The sequence below is a fragment of the Colletotrichum jinshuiense genome, chromosome 9, assembly GCF_051148585.1.
Source record: "Colletotrichum jinshuiense chromosome 9, complete sequence".
In the NCBI taxonomy this organism is placed as follows: Eukaryota; Fungi; Ascomycota; class Sordariomycetes; order Glomerellales; family Glomerellaceae; genus Colletotrichum; species Colletotrichum jinshuiense.
The window spans coordinates 318,351-339,356 of NC_139316.1; the positions used below are offsets into that span (position 1 = coordinate 318,351).

Below are 21,006 nucleotides of genomic sequence, written 5' to 3' on the forward strand. Positions count from 1 at the left end.
ATCAAACATACGATTCAGTACATCTATGAGATTACTTGCGTCGGCCAGGCGAGAGATCGGCGATTTGGCAAGTGACTGGCTAGGATGGACTCATCTCATGCAGTTCTCGACGTAACTCCCTGCGCCAACTTAGTCAGTCTCTATTAACTTGTGACTTGCCGACATCCAACCACCGGAGAAAATGATTCGCTCACGAATCTGAGTTGAATCCCACGGCTTCGCTGCAAGTGTCGCTCAAAATTGCCATGGCACTTTTGCAGCCTCGCAGAGAGTAACACTCGGCGTGGAGGACCTGAAAATGGCTCATGTTGATGTACCAATGGGACTGCCTGCCTTCGACTTCTTCAAATTCTCAGCCTGGCTCGATTTAGATCAGGTGAACAAGCTGACGAAGATCGAAGGCCATCTCGCCACCCCGCACCTTTTCATGCGGACACAAGCCCGAACCAAGTCATGTTTCACGATTTTGCTAACCTTTCAAACGATGGCGACATATTCACGTAGCCTTCCGGCATTCACGGCTTCTCTCCACGAGTCAGATTAGAGGATCTCAACACATGTTGTTAAGAGATCTCACTGGCTGTAAGTGTCACACGAACGCAGGGGCGGTTAACAGAATGCGGAAACGAAGACAAGTGGGGGGGCACAAAGTAGGATGTCAAAGATCCAAATCAAATGCAGGTTATATGTGATAGAGGTTAAATTTGTAACGATACGTGCAGAAACAGGGTCTTTGGCTTCCCAAATGGCTTCATCAAGCTAAGATCATTGTTCCTGAAATGAGTTGCGTGGATTCTACATGCCATGTAGCATGCAACCCCTGCGCGCACACAGTGTCGGCCTAACTGTGTTCTCGTCGCGAATCGGCATTGCCTTCCCCACATCAGACAACCCGAATGCCCAAGCCGCATGCAGAACAACCATCAGTCACACTCCAAGATGCTACCTTACAAACGTCAAGGATCGTGAAGCGGATCATCATCATTGTAAGATATGGCGCCATTGAGAGAATAATGCAAGTCAAAGATGACGTGCCGTTCCCTTCAATGAGCGGGAGCGGGAGCGGGAGCGGGATTTCAAAGTTGAAGATTAAATTGTATACTTAAGTCTAATCTAGACGTTGTTTTCCATTCCAATAAGTCCGCATCACCTAACTTCAGTAACAACCTAAACCACCTTTTCACAAAACTCTTTCTCATACTGCAACGCCGCAAATATGGCTTCTTGGGATAATCGCACCGTCACAAACGAGCATCTGCTCCCTTACGTCGACTCGAGTACAGCCTCCCCAGACATCAAGGCTGCGCTTCAGACTTTGCCTTTTGAGCGAAACATTTTCAAAGTAAGTTAATCCATTTCTGGATCTGGATCCAATGGTGTCTGTATCTACACTAAAGGCCATTGCGATACTAACTCACGGGCATCATCTAGCTTCTCGCCAATAGCAATGTGTTTTTTAAGCCTTTTATGACTTTGCTATCCTCGGCCTGGAGTGAAGACAGGAAGATTCGCTCGACCGACTGGCAGCTGAGCGTCCTCCGCACGGCTGCTACCCTGAATGCCCCGTACGAGTGGGACGTCAACGAGCCCGTTGCTCGCATTTTCGGGTTCACCGAAGAGCAGTTTGCTGCTCTGCGCAAGGCAGACGAGCCCCTACCCGAGGGGCTTTTCACCCCGCGCCAGCGCCTTCTCAGTCGCATCATCACGACCCTTGGGCGTGAGAACAAGGTCGACAAGGAAACCATTATTGAGGCCAAGGGAACTTTTAGCGATGAGGAGATTGCGGAGATCTTTTTCGTGCAGGGCATCTACAGTTTCTTGGCTAGGTTCATGAACAGCGCCCGCATTGACTTTGACGAGCCGATCCCCGGTTTGGAGGATCAGCTCCGCAAGTACAATGCCAAGACAATTGAGAAGGAGAAGCAATATGTGGACTAGAGCCGTAGTATTTTATTAGCTAGGTTACATCAATCTTCGATCTTACTTATTCGAAAAGTCTTATGAAATCGTATGTCCTAAATCGGATGTGATGTGTCCGTATTAGTGCAGTAAAGGATTGGGTATTTATACATCTAAACTATGCTTCGCAGCCTGGTCCTTGCATCCGAGCTAGGGTGCCTCATCATTCCCCACCAACCACGCACGAGAACATAGACGTTTACTGAAAGGCTGCCAATGGTCCACAATAATAACCCATAAAATCAGGACATTGGCGACGAGGTCTGCATCATAACATTGTATATTCAAGTGGACTACCGGGCTCAAGCAGTAACTAAAGTACGTCCAAACTCCAGGACACTCTTAACATTGCCAACTACTACCTCGCCCGCTGGGAAGATTGCCTTGTTCACTTGCTGCTCAAAGTCTGCTTTGTCTCCTGCCGCAATGGGCACCTGTATTCTCTGCACAGTCGGCGTAATAAGGACGCCCTGGCTCAAAAGTTCTTGGAACCAGAGCAGCAGCGACTCTTGCTGGGCCGGCGTACGCTGGCTTAGCTGCTCCGAGAGACGGAAATTTCGAAATCTGACTTCTGACCAGAACAGAAGCTTTTGCGACAAGCGAATAACGCCATCCGCCCCACCAAGAGACCCATAATTGACATAGGTGCCTCCAGGCGACAGCAGAGAGGCCAGACTCTCGCCAGGGTCTCCAAAGACGCCATCGATGGCTAAAACAATACGCTTTTGGGCGGCTGCGTTGGAAAGTACGGGGTGGGCGTCGACGCCTTTCTCTCCAAGGTCCGACTCGCTGATGACAACACTAGCTCCTTCTTTGAGAAGCGCGGTTTTCAGTGATTCGAAATCTTCACTGCTGCGATCTCGCACAACGCTGGCAGTGTGAACGCCTTTGATGCGGGCAAACTGAGCGACCAGGCGAGCAATGGTGCCGGATCCCACATTCTGAACAATCCAGTCGCCGGGCTTCAGCGCGCGAATGTCTTCGACAAGAAGATAGGCGGGCAGGAATGCCATGCGTAGGAGCGATGCGCCGATCAGGTCGTCCGTAGGCGAGAGACGGATCACATCGGCAGCGTTGAGGACAGCCTGACCCCGCCAGGTCCCCAGACCGTGGCGTCGCGGGACGACAAGATCTCCGGGCCGCAGCGCTGGGGCTAAAGACGATGGCGACAAGGACGAGGCGCCGCCACCCACAGCTTCGACGCGGGCGACGCCGTCATATCCCAATACGGGTTCGCCATTGTGCGTGTAAGATGGCTTGACGGGATATCGACCCGCAATAACCAGCTGGTCCTGTGGGTTGATCGGGGAGAAGAGGAAAGATACAAGGATCTTGTCGGCGCCGACAGCTTGCGTAGCGTCGTCCGCTTTGGAATAATGGAAGAGAACAGGGGCCAGCGAGTCAGTAGACTGCTGTGACTGGGTAATGATCATGATGATTGGCTAAAGACTGGGTTCTTGACAAACAGATTGATGCAAGGTAGTTGGGGGTCTGAATGCAGAGAAAACGTGGGTGAGGCTTGGATCTTGTATTGCAGAACAGCGGAGTTGGCTAGGTAATATGGCCAGAGGAAACGAGTGATTTCTCGGTTACAAATGCGCGTCAGCTGAGGCGTGAGTTCATTACAATTCGTTACAACGTGTCCAGCCTCATGAACGTGGGGGGTTTAGCTGAAGCTCGCGAACGGGTCCAGGGCGCGATGATGCAAACCACCCTTGACTTACACCTCATCGAAGAGCCTTGCTCATATGCCAACAGATACAGATTTTCACACAGTGCAGTCATGCAAGTGTAAAGTTAAACTTGCAGCAACTTCCCAGGGGGGCCCACTGCAACACTGCATCGCGGGTGCTAGAGAGGGCGGCCCGGACCGGGGGCTTGGTCCACAACCCGTTGTAAGAGAGATTTGCGATAGGTTACGTTCCATATTCGCAATAATGGCCCCTACCAGGATGCCACTCTGATTTCTAAGCGCCCTCAGAGTCCAAGTCAGTTGAGAACTTTGCTTCAACAGGTCGGATTGCTCAGACTCGGACTTTCTACTGAATTCATTCTGATACATAAAAGATGCTGCCGTGAAAATAGCCCCTGGTAGGCTGTGAGGAACCGAATCAGGCTGTCTTGAGCAATACTCCCACGGATCACGCCTTTTTGTTCTTCTTCCTCTCTCCCTCTCAGCCCCTGCACTTCAGCCAGAGCAAAATTCTCTTTTCCAAACATTTTTTGGATTTGAACTCATCCCGCCATGGCTCAGTTGGAGAAGAAGGAAGCCACACCTAGCGTTGAAGATGTGTTCACGCCACCATCTCCCTCTTCAGACCCCTCGGGGAAGGAGAGAATTGTCGATTCTCAAGAAACCGACACCTCTGAGGACATCGACCCTCCTCGTGAAATTCACGGAGTCAAGGTAACCACCTTTTGAAAACATCATATGAATCGCGTGCCGTCCTTCGGTCAAGCCACGAGGCTCGTTGAACAAAGCTAATTGGTTTCCCGATACAGTGGTTTCTCGTCATCTGCGCTCTTCTCTCCGCCTTGTTCCTGTATGCCCTAGACAACACCGTCGTCGCCAATGTCCAAGGAAAGGTTGTCCAGACATTCCACCGTGTCGACCTCGTACCATGGCTCGGCGTATCCTTCGCGCTTGCCTCGGCCGCCACAACCCTTCCCTGGTCCAAGGCATATGGCACATTCTCCGCGAAGAAGCTCTACCTCGGCTCCACTACCGTCTTCATGGGTGCTTCGGCCCTGTGCGGCGCCGCGCCCAACATCAACGCCTTCATCATCGGCCGCGCCATCGCGGGTGCGGGTGGTTGTGGAATGTACATGGGCCTACTGACGCTCTTGTCTGTGACCACCACCAACGCAGAGCGTCCCAAGTATCTCAGTCTGACGGGTTTCATTTGGGGCATTGGCACTGTTCTGGGCCCTGTCGTGGGAGGTTCCCTCAGTGAGAGCAAGGCCACTTGGCGATGGGCTTTCTACCTGAATCTGCTTGTCGGCGCCGTCGTTGGCCCCATCTACATCATCTTGCTGCCCGATTTCAAGCCGCAAGCCGGAACTCCCCTGCTCAAGCGTTTGGCACAAATCGATTACATAGGCACGGTGCTGTCGATTGGCTCCATGCTCTGCTTGATTATGGCCATGAACTTTGGCGGTGTCCTCTGGGGCTGGAATGAAGGCGAGAGCATCGGCTTGCTTGTGGCAGCTGGCGCCCTGGCTGTCCTGTTTGTCTTGCAGCAAGTCTTCTACTTTGGCACGTCGAGGACAAACCGCCTGTTCCCCATGCATTTCTGGAAAAGCCGCACTATGATCTGTCTTTTCTTCACCATGAGTAAGTTGTGGTTTTGGGGGTTGTCGACGTTGACTGCATGCTGACTAACTGCTTGCAGTGCTCGCAACATTCGGTAGCTTCATTGGTATCTTCTACCTGCCACTGTACTACCAGTTCACCCGCGGTACCTCGGCTGTGGAGACCTCGGTGCATCTGCTGCCCTTCATCCTTTTCCTTGTTGCCTTTAACCTGCTGAACGGCCAGTTCATGGGACGCACCGGATACTACTACCCCTGGTATATCGCCGGTTCGGCACTCGAACTAATTGGCGGTGTTCTTATCTGTAAGTCATAGCGTCTGCGCTACTGAATTACTTGCCAATACTAACTCGAATGCTAGACACCGTTGACGAGCATACCTCGAACGCCAAGATCTATGGATACACGATCATCCTGGGCACAGGCGTTGGTTGCTTCTGCCAAGCCGGATTCGCGATCGCCCAGATGAAGGTCCAACCCAGTGAAATCCCTTACAGTGTTGGCTTCATGACCGTTGGCCAGATGATGGGAATCGTGTTGGGTACCGGCATGTCTGGAGCACTCTTCGTGAACTACGGTCAGCGTGCGCTGGCGGCTGTGTTCCCACACGTCCCAGCCAGCGAGATTTCCGATGCCCTTGCAGGAGTGGGCAGCGGGCTGATCGATTCGGCGACGGCGGAGGTTAGGGCCGAGGCCATCCACGGCATTACCCACGCGATCCAGCTGGCTTACGTGCCGATCATTGCTGCCGGTGCTATCTGCCTCGTTTGCAGTCTTCTCATGCGGAGGGAGAAGGTCTTTGGTTAAGGCTTGCCAGGGATATTTCTGTCCCCTTGTCTGGGCAGGAGATGATTAGGTCCCAACGCCGAGACCTACATCACCGGATTAGACTCATTAGCTGCCTCGGGCCAATTTTCACCAGAGCGTGAACGCATCCCTTCAAATTCCGGCGCATCTTTTGAGAAGCATGAGAAAAACATATTCAGCCATGAGAGAATATGGTCGTGATGAAAGTTGAAAAATAAAATAGACTAGAGTCACTTGGGGAAGACTTGTGCCATCCAAATAATACGGAAATCCTCCAAAGTTGCGATTTCTGAAATCTCGTGTGTTTTGCGGCAAGCGTGGAGGACCATGATTATCCACTAGCCGGAAAATGGGATCAAGAGAAAGTGTCTTCGCGCAGCCTACTCTAGCTCTAGCTAGGCTCTTAATCCCTTTCTAACCAGAGCAAATTTAGTGTCCTTCGCTAAGGAAGGGCATACCATGGTTGGAGCATAAAGATGCACTTCGACCATACCTTGTGGTTTAGGTTCCTTTCAACCAGACGTTGGTATGGCACGGTGAACCGCAAACACGACAGAGTTAGATGCGAAGCCTACTCTTGGACAGAAACCATAATCCATCTCGAGGACAAACCCTTTCTAAATATAAGAATGGATCCTCAATGGTCTTATTGCTCACCTTGACCTCTGCCTACATTTCGTGCTTTATTCTATCTCTGATTACGCTTAGAATAATTCTCCTTCAAAGCTATTTGCACTGAACATCTCAAATTTCAACATGAGACTGGGCGCACTCGCAGCCATATTTGCCTTCTATGGCATCTCCCTTGCTCAGCAGGGACATGACCACAAAGACAAATACACCCATCTGAAGAATCAACCGAGGCTTGAGCGGTCCAAAGACCCCCGGCACTGCATCGAGCTCGCTTACCAGAGGCAAGGCGCCCCCGAGGCCGTCTCCTCCTACCGCGAAATCCTGGGCGGGCGGTGCATCGGCAGTTACATCCACCACCCGGCCCTGACCAACAAGTTCAGAGTCGTCTCCTGCTGCGCCGACGACGAGGGCCTCTTCTGGTACCCGTCCGAGGCGCCCTTGGAGGAATGCGTCACCTACGACAGCGACCGCAAATCCCAGTCGTTGCTGTGGGAGAAGCCGTGAGTTTTCCCGAACCCCTTCATAGACAACCCGACCGAATCATCTATCGAATGCAGTTCTAACTCTTCTTTACAGCAACGAGTGGCAGAGTCTCAACGCGACCTGCAGCCACTGCCACTTCACGGTCGAGACCGGCATGGACAAGCCAGGTCGCAAGGACACGTCGCCCCTGGGCCCCTTCCTGACCTGCCAGTGCGAGAGGGACGACGGATCTGGCGAGCAGACCTCGCTCTGGGTCGGCGCGAACTCCATGCGCGACGCTGGAACTCGGAAGCCGTCCCTCTGGGTGACGAACCACGGAGAGCTGACCTGCGGCGCAGTCAAGGATATCGATTGAGCAACTTCCGCGGCTTCACTAGAATTTTCATCGTGACTTTGAAAAAACGACGCCGAAACTGGTGGAGATTTTGGGTTTTGTAGTGTAGCATTTCACAGGATAGATCTCGTCTGAGGATGGCTAGGTGTGGTTTTGCAGTGCTAATTTAAATTTGATACTTATCTCTGCTGTAGTAATCATCAACACCAAGTGGTCTCTTTTCCTAGCCGTATCTATCATTTGCCAATATCCTTGCGACCTCCAATCGACGAATTCAGAATGACTGCTCAGTTAGACCACGTAGACTTGGGCAAAGAAGTCGGTTCCATGTGTTGCAAATAGTGATCAAGGTTCTTGAGTGGTAATTGAGTGACATGGATGGTCTCATGGATTCAAAATGAACCTTGGAAAAAGTCAACCCAAATGATCAGGCGCGGCAGATAAAATTACTTGGTTGAGGGTTTTCTAACAAATCCCACCTAGCTGAGAAAAAGGAAAAAAGGATAGAAAAAAGACACTCGCCTTCAAACATCGTCGCCAGATGCAAAAGACAATGATCAGTGGGAGGCTTGAACTCCCGGCCTTGGCATTACACAACATATCTGATGATATATTAGTACCACGCTCTAACCAACTGAGCTAACCGACCAGTTGCTTGTACGTATGAGTGAGGCTGGAGCCCTAAGGCCCACGACGGGGAAAACATCGCGAGGCTCCACCCCAGATGGGGACGGGCTATTGGCAGCAGGGATTCGTAGTTGAACCCACCATTTCCAGCAGTAACAAGGGTATGCCGTTCTGGGTCCCTACAGTACGGCATCCGGAGGTCAAGATGAAAGAGACACATGAACAAGCCATGCAAACAACATGGTAACCCAGTCGGTTGGCTTACGCCTAATCCGCATGAACTGGCAGCATTGCAACGTACCACCAGCAGCAGTAACAACTAAGTGAACATGAAGACTGCGAAAAAGTCAATCTAGAAAGAGACCTCAAGGTTATGGTACTAAAGAAAGCCGCTCCATGGTTGAAGATGGAAAGGGTGAACCCAAACTTTCTCCGGAAATGAGACTTGTTGCCAGCAGTCCCTTTCTCCGATGGCATGGTAAATCCTTAGATATTCGCAGCGACCGTCTCCCTCAGACTTGTTTTTTGCGTTGCACTTCATCGGTCTCTTGTTGCTTAAGCCTTCCCAAGCACCCAAAACCAAGCCGAACCCAACAGAAACAACAATTCCACCATGCATACCACGTCTCTCATCACCCTTGCCCTCGCAGGCCTGGCCCTAGCCAAGCCCGGCGCACCCCCTGCCGTCCCCATCCCCCTCTCCGACGACCCGGCGCTGTGCCTCAAGAGGCTTGAAACGTTCCCCAACCGCTCCCCCAACCGCTTCGACGTCCTCGGCGGCCGCTGCCTCCAGGCGCGCACCTACAAGGGCAAGTTCGGGCCCTACAACGGCGACTTCTTCTTCGAGACCTGCTGCACGGACTCGAGCAATCAGTTCGGCGAGCCGACGTACGTCAACATCGACGAGTGCGTCGTGTTTGAGCCCCAGAACGGCACTTTGATCTGGAACAGCCAGAATTCGTAAGTCCCCTCCTTTCTTTCTCGTCCTTCATACTCCACTCCCTCGTGGATTTAGTGTTGTTGGAAAAAGGAACAAAGTACATGAGACACCGTGATGCTAACTCGTGGTTCTGCAGACACAAGATCCGGGATCACTGCAAGCAGTGCGAGGTCGTGATGCAGGGCGCCGGCAAGAACCCCGGGCCGTATCTGAGCTGCTCGTGCGAGAAGAGCGACAAGAAGCCCGTCCGGGCGACCATCTTCTTGGGCGGAGACGCCGACGACGCCAAGAACCCCAAGGACTCGTTCTGGGTCACCGACGAGGGCCGGATTGTCTGCAAGAAGTAGAGCGGGGGACTCTGTTGCTGGGCAATGGAACGGTTGCAGGGCTTGAATGCCACCCAGGGGCTGGATATTGGAGTATGTCAGAGACATCGGACTGGAAGCATGAGCAAATGTTAGACCTGAGAGTGGGGCTTGAGGTTCGAACTCATGGTTCGAGAGAGGAGCTTCGGTTGTCTGGGTGAATTGTTCTCGAAAGATACAACAAAGGTGTCGGATCTTGTGAAAACTTACACAATGGAATGCTGCGCTTCATCAGAGCAAGCCTTCGGGGATTAAATTTCAAGAACTTTCAACAAAAATGAAATACAACGATCTGGCGGATCAATTCTTCGATGCTTGACAGTCATTGGTCCACAGTGACCTACCCAGCATAAATGCCGATGGCCGTGTGAGTGTGTTATCCACCGCTTTCACGCCAGATTCGGGATGGAACTCTGCAATCTCATCTAGCGATTAGAAAAAAAAAACAATTTCGCTATTATGCTCGCTCTAGTCATACTGATTCTACACGTCTACTAATCCTATGTTGCCACGCGGCTCGGATATATGCCACTCCCACTGCCGACGGCATTAGTGCGGTGGCCTTGCCGCCTTGGCAACTCTATTGAACCCCGGCTCATGCTATGCTGCGAGGCTGCAAGCCCCATTCGTTGCATTTCCCCTCCCCGACTCTCGACCTACGCGGTACGAGGTGAGGGCTCAAGCGGAAGCGCAGTGCCCGCCGTCGACACGGAGGTCGGCGCCGGTCATGAAGGAGCTGCCCTCGGACAGGAGGAAGACGGCCGGGGCCTTGAAGTCCTCGGGCTTGCCCAGGCGCTGGAGCAGGGCGCCCCTCATCCAGGTCTGCTCGACCTCGGGCTCGGCCTGCAGGAGCTGGTCGGTCATGGCCGTCCGGATGTACTAGAAAGACGCGGGTCAGCGGGGGCGAGGGACGACGGTGCCCGGGGAGTGGAGTAGGTGATGCTTACGCCGGGGGACAGGGTGTTGACGCGGATGCCGTACTGGCCCCATTCCTGGGCCACGGACCGGCACATCTGCTGGACGGCGGCCTTGCTGGTGTTGTAGGCGCTGCACGTCAATCCCTGCGCGTTCGTGTCAGCAAAAGAAGTACATTTGTTGTTGGCTCTCCACGGGCAATCCCATCACCACGACAAAAAGCCCCAAAAGACCAAAAGGGGAAAAAAGACGTCAAAACTCACGCGGTTGGCGATCTCGCCAGACATGCTCGAGATGAGCAGGATGCTGCCCCTGGACTTGCGGTCGACCAGGACGCGGGCGGCGTGCTTGGCGGTGACGAAGACGCCGACGACGTTGACCTTTTGTATGCGCTCAAAGTCGGCGACGGGGTACTCGAGGGCGGGGATCTTCTGCTGGATGCCGGCGCAGGCGATGGCGCCCCAGAAGGGGGCGCCGCGGGCGTCGGCGGCGTCGGCGACGGCCTCGAAGACGGCCTGGGCGGCGGCCTCGTCGGTGATGTCGCACCTGTGGTAGGTGACGGACAGGCCCGAGGCCTTTGCGAGCCTGGCGAGGTGGGCCCACTCGACGGGCGAGGGCTCCGGGAGGATGTCGAGGCAGGCGGCGTGGCCGCCGGCCTCGAGGATGGCGAGGGCGAAGGTGATGCCGAGGCCGCGGCCGCCGCCGGTGACGACGACGGTCTTGTTGGCGAGGGAGAAGAGCTGGGGGGTCGCGACGGAGGAGGCCAGAGGGTCCTTGGCCTCGGGGAGGGGCTGGACGGGCTCGGCGGGGAGGTCGATGTCGCTTACAGCTACGGGAGTCATTGTGATAGAGGTGGACGGGGAGGAAGAGGGGGTATCGCTGGGAGGGAAAGAAGGGCAAAATAGGGGAAGTATTACAAAACGACGGTTACGAAGGACTACGGCTCACGCGCGGGTGAGGTGTATGGGCGAAGCGAGAAAGCTGCAGAAAGAGAACGGGCGATGGGAGACTCGAAACATGGGAAACATTGCGGCGGTCACGGGTCGGTTATATGAGTGATACACGAGAGCCGGGGTGGTGTGTGGCAGACGGGCAGGACGCGGCGAGCGTCGCTTGGAGTTGTGTGAGGCGTGCGAAGCTGGAGATGGCGGTCGAGTCTCGGCGGCACAGGAACCCGAGGCGCCGGGATCCCAAGAGGTGCTGCGACGGCGTCGGGCATCGAGTCGTCGGCGGCAGCAGAGGAGCGTTGGATGCGGCGGGGAGATGGGCCAGGGCAGGTGCAAGCGCACTTGGCAGGACCCGGCCGCAGGTGGCGCCGGGGGAAAGGGTCCGCGGCAGATAGCCGGAGAGGGGCGGGAAGGGAAGGGAAGATGGGAAACGAAGGGTCTCGACCAGATTCTGTGGACAAGTCCGAGAGGAGGAGGGGACGAACCCATGCTTAAAGTTCCAGTGGCAATGGACATACGGATACTATATATACAATCCTCGGGAGAATGGCTCCAATGAGGATCTGCAACGTTTACGGCCACTGGGTCGCGGATTGTTTCGAACAGGATCCTTGGGCCCGCCAGATGTAGTATAGTAGTATAGCAGCATCGCAGTGTAGTAATATAGCAGTGTAGTAGAGGCAACGGGGAGTGCGGGAGCGACAGAGGAGGGAAGGGGGGAAGAAACAAACCCGGTAGGATGGAAGATGGGGAATGTTAGTGTCCGATGTTGTTTCGATGTGTGTGGTGTGGTGGGGGAGGATGGGGGATGGAGGATGGGTGTTTCCAACGCCAGACTGAGACTCGTCCAAACTAGGTATCCGTACCACCAGAGAGAGAAAAAAAAAAAATGCACCGGTGCACGCGGACACAGGTTTGGCGGGGAACAAGATTGGGACGGTGAGTGGACAGAGAGAGACCCGGCCCAAAACAAAAGCGCTTCCAATATCCTCGAATGCCGCCCCCGGAGCAGAATGGCTTAGTCATGGAACCCCGCACCGCCAATCATCGTCGGCAATGGCCACCGCTACGGCAATGCCCACAGCTAATACGGAGTACTGTCCGCCCATAGCACCGACACCAACACCAACACGCACATTAAGCTCCATACATCCACATGCACTACAGAGTGTCAATGTTTAACGAGTGCATTGGGACAGGCTAGCCGACGGGATGCTTCTGTTCCTCTTTTCTTTTCTCTTCTTTTCTTTCGAGGCTGCACCTGCCAGTAATAAGTTAATCATCATGATCCAATCCCCCCCATATTATCACAAAAATATCAACTTGCATTTGCGCCTCCTGTTTCCTTGAATTCAGTCTCGCGGCAATCAGTGGAATGCACACGTCGACCAGCCGCACTTTTGCCGGCCAAATTTCCTTCCCGTCAAATGACACCGCCCGTCTCGGCACCGGCTACCCCAATGCGGTAACACTAAGCGCTACTGCCAGATTCCGCATTGCTTGCCATCCCCCCTCCAGCCCAATACGGCCATCTCAACCACCCAGAGGGGCACCCCCAAGCCGCCAGCATGGAACCGAATATATCTAACGAAACCGCCGCAATGGCTGCCCTCGCCCGTCGCGCTGTTTCTCCTCCCTATTCTCGCTTCTTCGCAAGAGACACCAGTGATACCATTTGCTTCTGACGGCTGCTTTTATTTTATTTCATTTGCCCCCTTTCGTTCAACGTCGCCGACATAGAAGAACGAACCGACTCTTGAGTTTCCCCACACCTCTGCACACCGAGACCGAGATACCCTCACCTAATACCCCGCCGGCAACCCCACGCGCTCACCGAACCCTCGTCGCAATGGCACCCAGTGCAGTCTCTGCCCAGCCCGTCTCTCAGGAGGTCGTGGTGCCCAAGTCCCTCAATGGCTCCGCCAATGCCAGCCAGTTCCAGCTCACAGACGCCGACAAGAAGGAGGTCGACTACGTCCTCCGCACATTCCGCTGCCTCATTGCCGACTTGTGCGAGCAATACAAGGGCGGCCACCCGGGCGGCGCCATGGGCATGGCCGCCATCGGCACATCCCTCTGGAAGTACGCCATGAAGTACTCCCCCAGGAACCCCGCCTACTTCAACAGAGACCGCTTCGTCCTGTCCAACGGCCACACGTGCCTGTTCCAGTACAGCTTCCTGCACCTGACGGGCTACAAGAACATGACGCTCGACCAGCTCAAGTCCTACCACTCCAACCGCACCGACTCCATCTGCCCCGGCCACCCCGAGATCGAGCACGAGGGCATCGAGGTCACCACCGGCCCCCTGGGCCAGGGCATCGCCAACGCCGTCGGCCTCGCCGTGGCCACCAAGCACCTGGCCGCCACCTACAACCGCCCCGGCTTCCCCGTCGTCAGCAACATGACCTGGTGCATGATCGGCGACGCCTGCCTGCAGGAGGGCGTGGCCATGGAGGCCATCCAGCTCGCCGGCCACTGGAAGCTGAACAACCTGGTCGTCATGTACGACAACAACCAGATCACCTGCGACGGCAGCGTCGACCTCTGCAACACCGAGGACGTCAACGCAAAGATGCGCGCCTGCGGCTGGGACGTCATCGAGATCGACGACGGCAACTGGGACGTCGAGGCCATCGTCCGCGCCATGGACCGCGCCCGCGCCAGCACCGACAAGCCCACCTTTATCAACATCCACACCGTCATCGGCATCGGCAGCGCCGTCGCCGGCGACGCAAAGGCCCACGGCGCCGCCTACGGTGCCGCCGACGTCGCCAACATCAAGAGGAACTTTGGCATGGACCCCGAGCAACACTTCGTCGTGTCCGATCAGGTCTACGACTACTTCCGCGCCGCCGGCCCCCGCGGCGAGGAGATCGAGGCCGAGTGGAACCGGCTGGTCGACGCCTACTCGCGCGAGCACCCGGAGCTCGCCGCCGAGTTCAAGAAGCGCGCCTCGGGCGAGTGGACCGAGGACTGGCGCAAGTTCATCCCCGCCAAGGAGGACTTCCCCACGACGCCCACCCCGTCCCGCAAGTCGGCCGGCCTCGTCTGCAACCCCATCGCCGCCGGCGTCAACAACCTGATGGTCGGCACCGCCGACCTGTCGCCCTCGGTCAACATGATCTGGAAGGGCAAGGTCGACTTCCAGAACGTAAGTTGGCGGATGCCGTCGTCCGGAAAGTAATAATAAGAAAACCCCCGTGCTAACAGCCTCCCTCCCTCCAGCCCGACCTGCGAACCACGTGCGGCATCAACGGCGACTACAGCGGCCGCTACATCCACTACGGCATCCGCGAGCACGCCATGGCGTCCATCTCCAACGGCCTGGCCGCCTTCAACAAGGGCACCATCCTGCCCGTGACGTCCAGCTTCTTCATGTTCTACATTGTGAGTGTTACAACCACCGTCCACACCCTCCCCATGGGTCGGTCTACGGGATCACCTATTTATATCAATCATTTTGGGAACCGCACTGACACACGGGACAGTACGCCGCCCCCGGTGTGCGTATGGGCGCCCTCCAGCGCCTCCAGCAGATCCACATCGCGACGCACGACTCGATCGGCACGGGCGAGGACGGCCCCACGCACCAGCCCATCGCGCTCCCCGCGCTCTACCGGGCGATGCCGAACCTGCTGTACATCCGGCCCTGCGACAGCGAGGAGACGGCGGGCGCCTTCATCCTGGCCATGGAGGCCAAGGACGCGCCGTCCATCATCTCGCTCTCGCGGCAGAACCTCGAGCAGTACCCGCAGAACACGTCGCGCGACGGCGTGCAGAGGGGCGCGTACGTGTTCCAGGAGGACGAGGAGGCGGACGTGACGCTCATCGGCGTGGGCGCCGAGATGGTCTTCGCCGTCAGGACGGCGCGGCTGCTCGCCGAGAAGCACGGCATCCGGGCGCGCATCGTCAGCTTCCCGTGCCAGCGCGTCTTCGACCAGCAGCCGGTCGAGTACAAGCGCGAGGTGCTCCGGTACCGGTCCGCGGCGCCGCGCGTCGTCATCGAGGCCTACGCCGTCAACGGGTGGGAGCGGTACGCCGACGCCGGCTTCTCCATGAGCACGTTCGGCCACTCGCTGCCGGGGCCCGACGCCTACAAGTACTTTGGCTTCGACGAGGCCGTCATCGCGCCCGAGGTCGCCCGGCTCGTCGAGGACGTCCGCGCCAACGGCGTCGACAGCCTGAGGGGCGAGTTCCGCGACCTCAACCCTGTCCGCCACCACTGAGAAACTCAGAAGAGGGGGGGGTTTACCCCTCCTGACTACCGTTTTTTTTTTGCAGTCTGTATTTATCCAAGCAAATTTCTTTTTCTTCCTCACGAGGGGTGAAAGGGGGTGGGGGGGAGGGGGATCACCGGGTGCGCGAGGCGTTTAGGACTCTTTTCGGCTGGCAATGGATTGATTGTATAGACACGGGATCACCCTTGATAGTAATTGCAGCCCCCCGCCTGAAAAGTTTAAAAATTTGTCCTCTTTTGGTATTCGTTCGTTGGACTGACGCGTCGTCAGCAAAAGCTGGGCACCCCGCGTCCCGCCCCGAGTCAGTGGGCGAACAGAGCAGAGCAACCATGTCTCTCTGCAGTGGTGCTGTGCAATGTATGTAGCCTTTCGCTTTTCGTGCGGACACGGCTTTGATTGGCTTCGTTTTCCCTCCTCGTAGCCCCTCCCGGAACTGACGGGTCATCGCGACGTCGAATTGCGTGTTCGTTCAGTCGAGCAGCACACAAGAATGGTTGGGGTTAGGGGGGCGAGGTAGAGTATAAATCCACTCCTACTGCCATTCTCCCATAGGAAGGAGGCCAATTAACACACCACCCCCGAAGAGGATCTGAACGGCCTTGAAAGAAAAAATCAGAAAAAAAAATCAGAAAAAAATAGAAAAGAAATCCGGCGAGAGGGGGCCCAGCCGGAGTGGGTTGCGCTCCGGTGTCCCCTGCGCGTGTGGGGGCGGATGCTGTGGATGCCGCTCGCCCCAGCATGGCGGGGTTCACAGGGTCCTCCCAGGCAAAAGGCGTCCCCCCGTGACGAGGGGTTCAGGCTAAGCAACCCCAAACCTCGCCGTGCTGTGTGGTGTGGTGTACACTAGAGTTTGCCCTAGCCGGCCCCGTCTCAGGGCTCTCCCCTGCCGGCCCCGGGTCAGTCTCTTAGCGCCCCCGCAGGCAGACAGAGGTGCCAGTTTGCTATTAGCAGCCTGTCCGACTACCGACCGGTACCGCACCGCACCGCACCGCTTGCAACTTCCCCCAGCATCTCCCCGCAAAGCTCATCTGCGTCTCTTCACTCCCCCACGTCGACAAACGTACCACGCCATCCCATACCACGCCTTGCCGTATCATACCGTGCCATTGACGGATGTACAGGCGCGGAAGCCATCAATAGCAGTGTGTCGGTTGTTGACTCGCCATCATGTGCTACGAAGCCGCCGTCATTGGATATCAAGAGTCGATTTGAACAAGCCCAGGTTGGGACACGGCCAGCCAAGGCCCATCGAATCATCACCCGTGTCAAGCTCGGCAGACATCTACACTACCCTACGCTACTTTTGCACAATGAACTCTGTTTGATATCCCGTCTTGGCCTCGTGCATGGGGTTGGTTTGCGAAACCGCGAGCTAATCATCTTATACCTTGCCTTACCTTACCTTACCTTGCTTGCCTCGACCCGAGCGTTGAGCTACCCCGTTTTCTTGCCTTTTACTGCCTTACACACCTCGTCCCGTCTTTACCGCCGCCGCCGTGCCCTCCTCCGCGGAAACGCATGTCGAAGCGCCTTTGCTCCACGAACAAACCTCTCACAACCTTTCGTCCATCGCGGGACCTACCCTGGCAGTAATCGCCCGTCGCAGCAGCATCAGCAGGATCAACACCAGCGCCGTCCCACCGCCGTCCCACCGCCGACCTGCGCTTGCGCATGCGCCTGCGCATTCGGATGCCGAGTCCGGACGGTCTGGACCGCGCCCACAGTCGTACCATACCCATGGGATTGACTCCGTCATGGCCGACAAGGAGCAACCTCAGCCGCCGCTCGCCGACGCCGCTCGTCCGTCGCCCGACCCGGAGCAACCTCCACCCGCCAAGAAGAAGAGGACCCGGACCCGGACGGGATGCCTCAACTGCCGCCGCAAGAAGCGCAAGTGCGACGAGGGCCGCCCGGCCTGCGGTGGCTGCTCCAAGCGCAAGGAGCGGTGCGAATGGGGCATCAAGGTGACCTTCCGCGCCGAGAACGCCCAGACGATCCTGCAAGACCACCCCTCGATGAAGAGAGCCCGGAGGACCATTTCGCGTCGCCACTTTGAGATCCTCGACATCACCGACGAGGTCATCCGCGACTACCACCTGCCGCCCGGCTTCCACGACTGCGATTCCGACCCTGAGCCGGAACCCGACCTGCTGTCGCCGTCAACCGGGGCCGACGGCTCGGGCGAGCAGTGCGAAGACGACGAGCCCAAGAACTTTGACAGCCCGCTGTCGTACTCGACGTCGACGGCGGGCGGGAACACGGCTTCCGTTACAGGCTCGAGTACTGCGAGGCGGACGCTGTCATCGTCGGGGCCGAGCTCCGCGCCGACGGACCAGCTGCATGTCACGGGCTTTGGCTCCCTGTTGACCCCGTCGACGCGTCGGGAGGACGACGCCAGCGACAAGGGCCAGGCGCAAACAACAGACCGGGTGAACTTCCACGCCTCGCCTTCTTCGGTATCACAGATGGTCACCGACAACGCCGTCGCGAACCTCATCTACCTGAGCCAGGGCGGCGCGTCACAAGGGCCCCACGACCACCACCACCCCGCGACCTCTGTCGCGGGCATCCCCGTCACCGCTCTGCCTATTGACTCCCTGATGGACGCGCCCTTCGACTTCATGGAACAGATTTTCACGCCCGAGGGCTCATACGAGGACGGCATCTTCCTGCCTGGCTCGGCGTACCACGAGCTGCATTCCACACTCCGGAACCACCTCATCCAGGAGGTCCGGTCAAACGGGCCGACGAGACCAGCCTCGCCCGCCTCTGCCCAGAACTCCAGACGAAGATCCATCGACGTCAGCTCAGGGCCGTCGTCATCGGGCGAGGCGGCCGAGGCGGTTGGCGAGTTATCCTCGGACCACGAGCCCCCTAGCCTGCCGCTGGAGGAGGAGTGCGCCCTGTGGAAGAACTGGGTGGACGAGATCTCGCCTTGGCTGGACAAGTTCGACAACCAGCGACACTTCCAGCACTCGCTCCCGACAATGGCCCGGTCGCACGACCACCTGCGCTACTCCATGCTGGCCCTCTCGGCGCGCCAGCTCGAGCTGAAGGACACAAGCCGCCCCACGGACCAGAGCCTGGCGCTCTACCAGGAAGCAATACACCTGCTGCTGCCGCAGCTCCCGACCAGGACGACGGCGGTGATAGCGTCGTGCGTGGTGCTCTGCGTCCTGGAGATGGCCAGCTGCTCGCCAAAAGCGTGGCGGAGGCATCTGGACGGCTGCGCCAGCCTCATGGAGGCCGTCGAGATGAACGGCTTCGTCGGCGGCGTCGAGCAGGCGCTCTTTTGGTGCTTTGTCCGGATGGACGTGTGCGGCGGCCTCATATCATCGGTGAAGACGCTGATCCCCGTCAGCCACTGGGCGTCGCAGATCGACCTGGACACGGACATTGGCCTGTTCCTCACAAACCCCGGCCACGACATGTGGGCGAACTACGCGGTCTACCTCTGCGCGCAGGTTCTCGACCTCCTGGCGCCACTGGCCAAGGCGAACCCGGGAGGGCTGTTCTTCGACGGCCCGAGGAACGACATGGGGTACCGAGTGCGGTGGATGAAGCTATGGAGATTCGTTGAAGACTGGCATAGCCGTCGGCCGCCCGAGATGCAGCACATCATGTCCATCCCCTCGTCCGACGCGGAGCCTTTCCCCAGGATCCTGTACAGCAACCCCGCCGCGATATCGGGGAACCAACTATACCACACGGCATCGCTATTGATGTTACAGAACAGGCCTGCCTCGCTAAGGCTATCGCCGAGGCCTCGGTCGGCACTCTGGCATGCCAGGCAGATATGCGGGATATCCATGACTAACCACCATCACGGGGCCTGGACAAACAGCGTCCAGCCCCTCTGGATTGCGGGACGCTGCATGAGCCACCCGGCAGAGCACCGGGCAATACTACAATTACTAGAAAAGATCGAGAGGGAGAGCGGGTGGGGGACCAAATGGAGGGCGGATGACCTGAAGGAGTTTTGGGGCGACTTGGGAGACGGTTAGTATCCCGGTGACATGATTTAAAATTTTATCCGGGGGGGCTGTTTAAATTTTTTCCTTTTCTCTTTCCGGCCTCTCTTTTTTTCTCTTCGAATTGCAGATTTTGGTTATGAGTGTGCTCTGACACTGAGAGTGTGAGCAGCAGCTGCAGCCGCTCAGGAAGGCGTTGGCGCAACGCGACCTCGGCGCAACGCGTCCATCTTCAGTATCGGGTCTATTATCGAAAGGACAACAGGTCTATGAACAAGCCGCATGGCACTACCACAAGCGCGACTCAAGCAAGAAAACCTACCCCATCCTGTCATAATTGTCCGGCGCGTCGTCTGCCCAATTCCTGGGATCCCCGAAGACTAAAGCATCGAAAACACGGCTCCGCAGTCGACGTCTTGAACGCCCCGCGATCCAATCCGGTGAGGGAGGCGGATGCGGGCCCCATGAGACGAGATTGGCGGCCCCAGGTGTCGGGCCATGATCGTCCATGGGCGTGGGTCGCCATCCCCACACTCTTCTCCCTCCCCCCCAAGGACTAACCCCGTGAGTACACCATATAGGATTAGCGGTTTTGCTGATGGTAGGCAGAAGCCCAGTGAGCGGTGTTCCATGCGGGACTGCGGAGGGACGGACAAGGGGCCGGCCGGGGGGGTTAGTGTACAGGCGAACATGACCTCATTTGGCATTTCCCCCTCCAGGGTTGTTGGGCAGGAATCAGTGCGGTTTAGGACGGATTCGGGCCTTGCTGCGCGACAGAGATTTGTATACCATGTAGGATGAAGTAGGGCGCGGTCGGAGGGCAACCCGAGGCGCATTCACGATGAAAATTTCCGGCGGGCTGACGGGAAAGACGTGCACCTCACGCGGGCCGGTATTTGGGACTGCGTCGCTCGCTTGAAGAGCCGTTGGCCCGAGACCGTTCTGGTCCATCGGGTCAGCTCATCCGGCACTGGACGACGTGTATAAGCTGAAGCCTGCGGGGATTGCGTTCCCGCGGGGGGACAGACTCGCGTCTCCTTGGTCAGATGTGCATATCCGAGAAGATGGGAGCAAAGGGGGCGTCGGGGGTTGATGGGCGAGGTCGGGTTGCAGTTGCAGAGCGCATGGGGTTTTCGGATGCGGCATGTTGAGCCGCAAGTCTGGTTCGCGCGGTTGAAAGGCGGCCAGACGTATAATTGCTTTTTTATTTTAAAAAAGAAGCGCTTGGGGTAGCCCTCCCGCATGGGAGCAATCAGAGGTCGCCAATGACGGTTCAAACACGCGATGCTGATCAGTCGTTCGGCAGTCGCTCAACGCCTTTCGGAGGGTGCCGGAGCGCCGAAGGGCAGGTCGAAGCAGAGCATCCCGCCGGCTGAGGGAGGCGCTTTCAACTTCCCTGTTTTCCACCCAGAGGGCAGCTCCACGCCGTTTTACGCAATGGCCGTTACTCGGCGATTTTTAGCCCTGGTCCC

General features: G+C 57.0%; 8 protein-coding genes across 8 annotated transcripts; 6 read left to right on the top strand and 2 right to left on the bottom strand.

Moving 5' to 3' along the window:
• Window positions 1-1,216: 1,216 nt before the first annotated feature.
• EsH8_IX_000084 (AhpD-like protein) lies at window positions 1,217-1,938 on the top strand (the record flags this gene model as incomplete). The annotated part of the gene is made up of 2 exons (XM_083266420.1): window positions 1,217-1,342; window positions 1,432-1,938. 2 exons carry the CDS (start codon window positions 1,217-1,219, stop codon window positions 1,936-1,938), a joined length of 633 nt encoding a protein of 210 aa, XP_083129985.1.
• A 323-nt stretch (window positions 1,939-2,261) lies between these two features.
• Window positions 2,262-3,392, bottom strand: EsH8_IX_000085 (MDR family NADPH-dependent oxidoreductase; the record flags this gene model as incomplete). The annotated part of the gene is made up of 1 exon (XM_083266421.1): window positions 2,262-3,392. One exon carries the CDS (start codon window positions 3,390-3,392, stop codon window positions 2,262-2,264), a length of 1,131 nt encoding a protein of 376 aa, XP_083129986.1.
• An 812-nt stretch (window positions 3,393-4,204) lies between these two features.
• EsH8_IX_000086 (major facilitator superfamily domain-containing protein) lies at window positions 4,205-6,078 on the top strand (the record flags this gene model as incomplete). Its single annotated transcript, XM_083266422.1, has 4 exons — window positions 4,205-4,366; window positions 4,462-5,293; window positions 5,352-5,576; window positions 5,633-6,078. 4 exons carry the CDS (start codon window positions 4,205-4,207, stop codon window positions 6,076-6,078), a joined length of 1,665 nt encoding a protein of 554 aa, XP_083129987.1.
• A 756-nt stretch (window positions 6,079-6,834) lies between these two features.
• On the top strand, window positions 6,835-7,549 carry EsH8_IX_000087 (uncharacterized protein; the record flags this gene model as incomplete). The annotated part of the gene is made up of 2 exons (XM_083266423.1): window positions 6,835-7,211; window positions 7,288-7,549. The coding sequence occupies 2 exons, from the start codon at window positions 6,835-6,837 to the stop codon at window positions 7,547-7,549; spliced, it is 639 nt and encodes a 212-aa protein (XP_083129988.1).
• Window positions 7,550-8,768: 1,219 nt separating this feature from the next.
• On the top strand, window positions 8,769-9,442 carry EsH8_IX_000088 (uncharacterized protein; the record flags this gene model as incomplete). The annotated part of the gene is made up of 2 exons (XM_083266424.1): window positions 8,769-9,115; window positions 9,232-9,442. 2 exons carry the CDS (start codon window positions 8,769-8,771, stop codon window positions 9,440-9,442), a joined length of 558 nt encoding a protein of 185 aa, XP_083129989.1.
• A 696-nt stretch (window positions 9,443-10,138) lies between these two features.
• Window positions 10,139-11,217, bottom strand: EsH8_IX_000089 (uncharacterized protein; the record flags this gene model as incomplete). The annotated part of the gene is made up of 3 exons (XM_083266425.1): window positions 10,139-10,339; window positions 10,408-10,521; window positions 10,639-11,217. 3 exons carry the CDS (start codon window positions 11,215-11,217, stop codon window positions 10,139-10,141), a joined length of 894 nt encoding a protein of 297 aa, XP_083129990.1.
• Window positions 11,218-13,171: 1,954 nt separating this feature from the next.
• Window positions 13,172-15,551, top strand: EsH8_IX_000090 (Transketolase, thiamine diphosphate binding domain-containing protein; the record flags this gene model as incomplete). The annotated part of the gene is made up of 3 exons (XM_083266426.1): window positions 13,172-14,476; window positions 14,551-14,712; window positions 14,814-15,551. 3 exons carry the CDS (start codon window positions 13,172-13,174, stop codon window positions 15,549-15,551), a joined length of 2,205 nt encoding a protein of 734 aa, XP_083129991.1.
• A 1,766-nt stretch (window positions 15,552-17,317) lies between these two features.
• Window positions 17,318-19,807, top strand: EsH8_IX_000091 (Dak1 domain-containing protein; the record flags this gene model as incomplete). Its single annotated transcript, XM_083266427.1, has 2 exons — window positions 17,318-19,562; window positions 19,707-19,807. The coding sequence occupies 2 exons, from the start codon at window positions 17,318-17,320 to the stop codon at window positions 19,805-19,807; spliced, it is 2,346 nt and encodes a 781-aa protein (XP_083129992.1).
• Window positions 19,808-21,006: the final 1,199 nt, after the last annotated feature.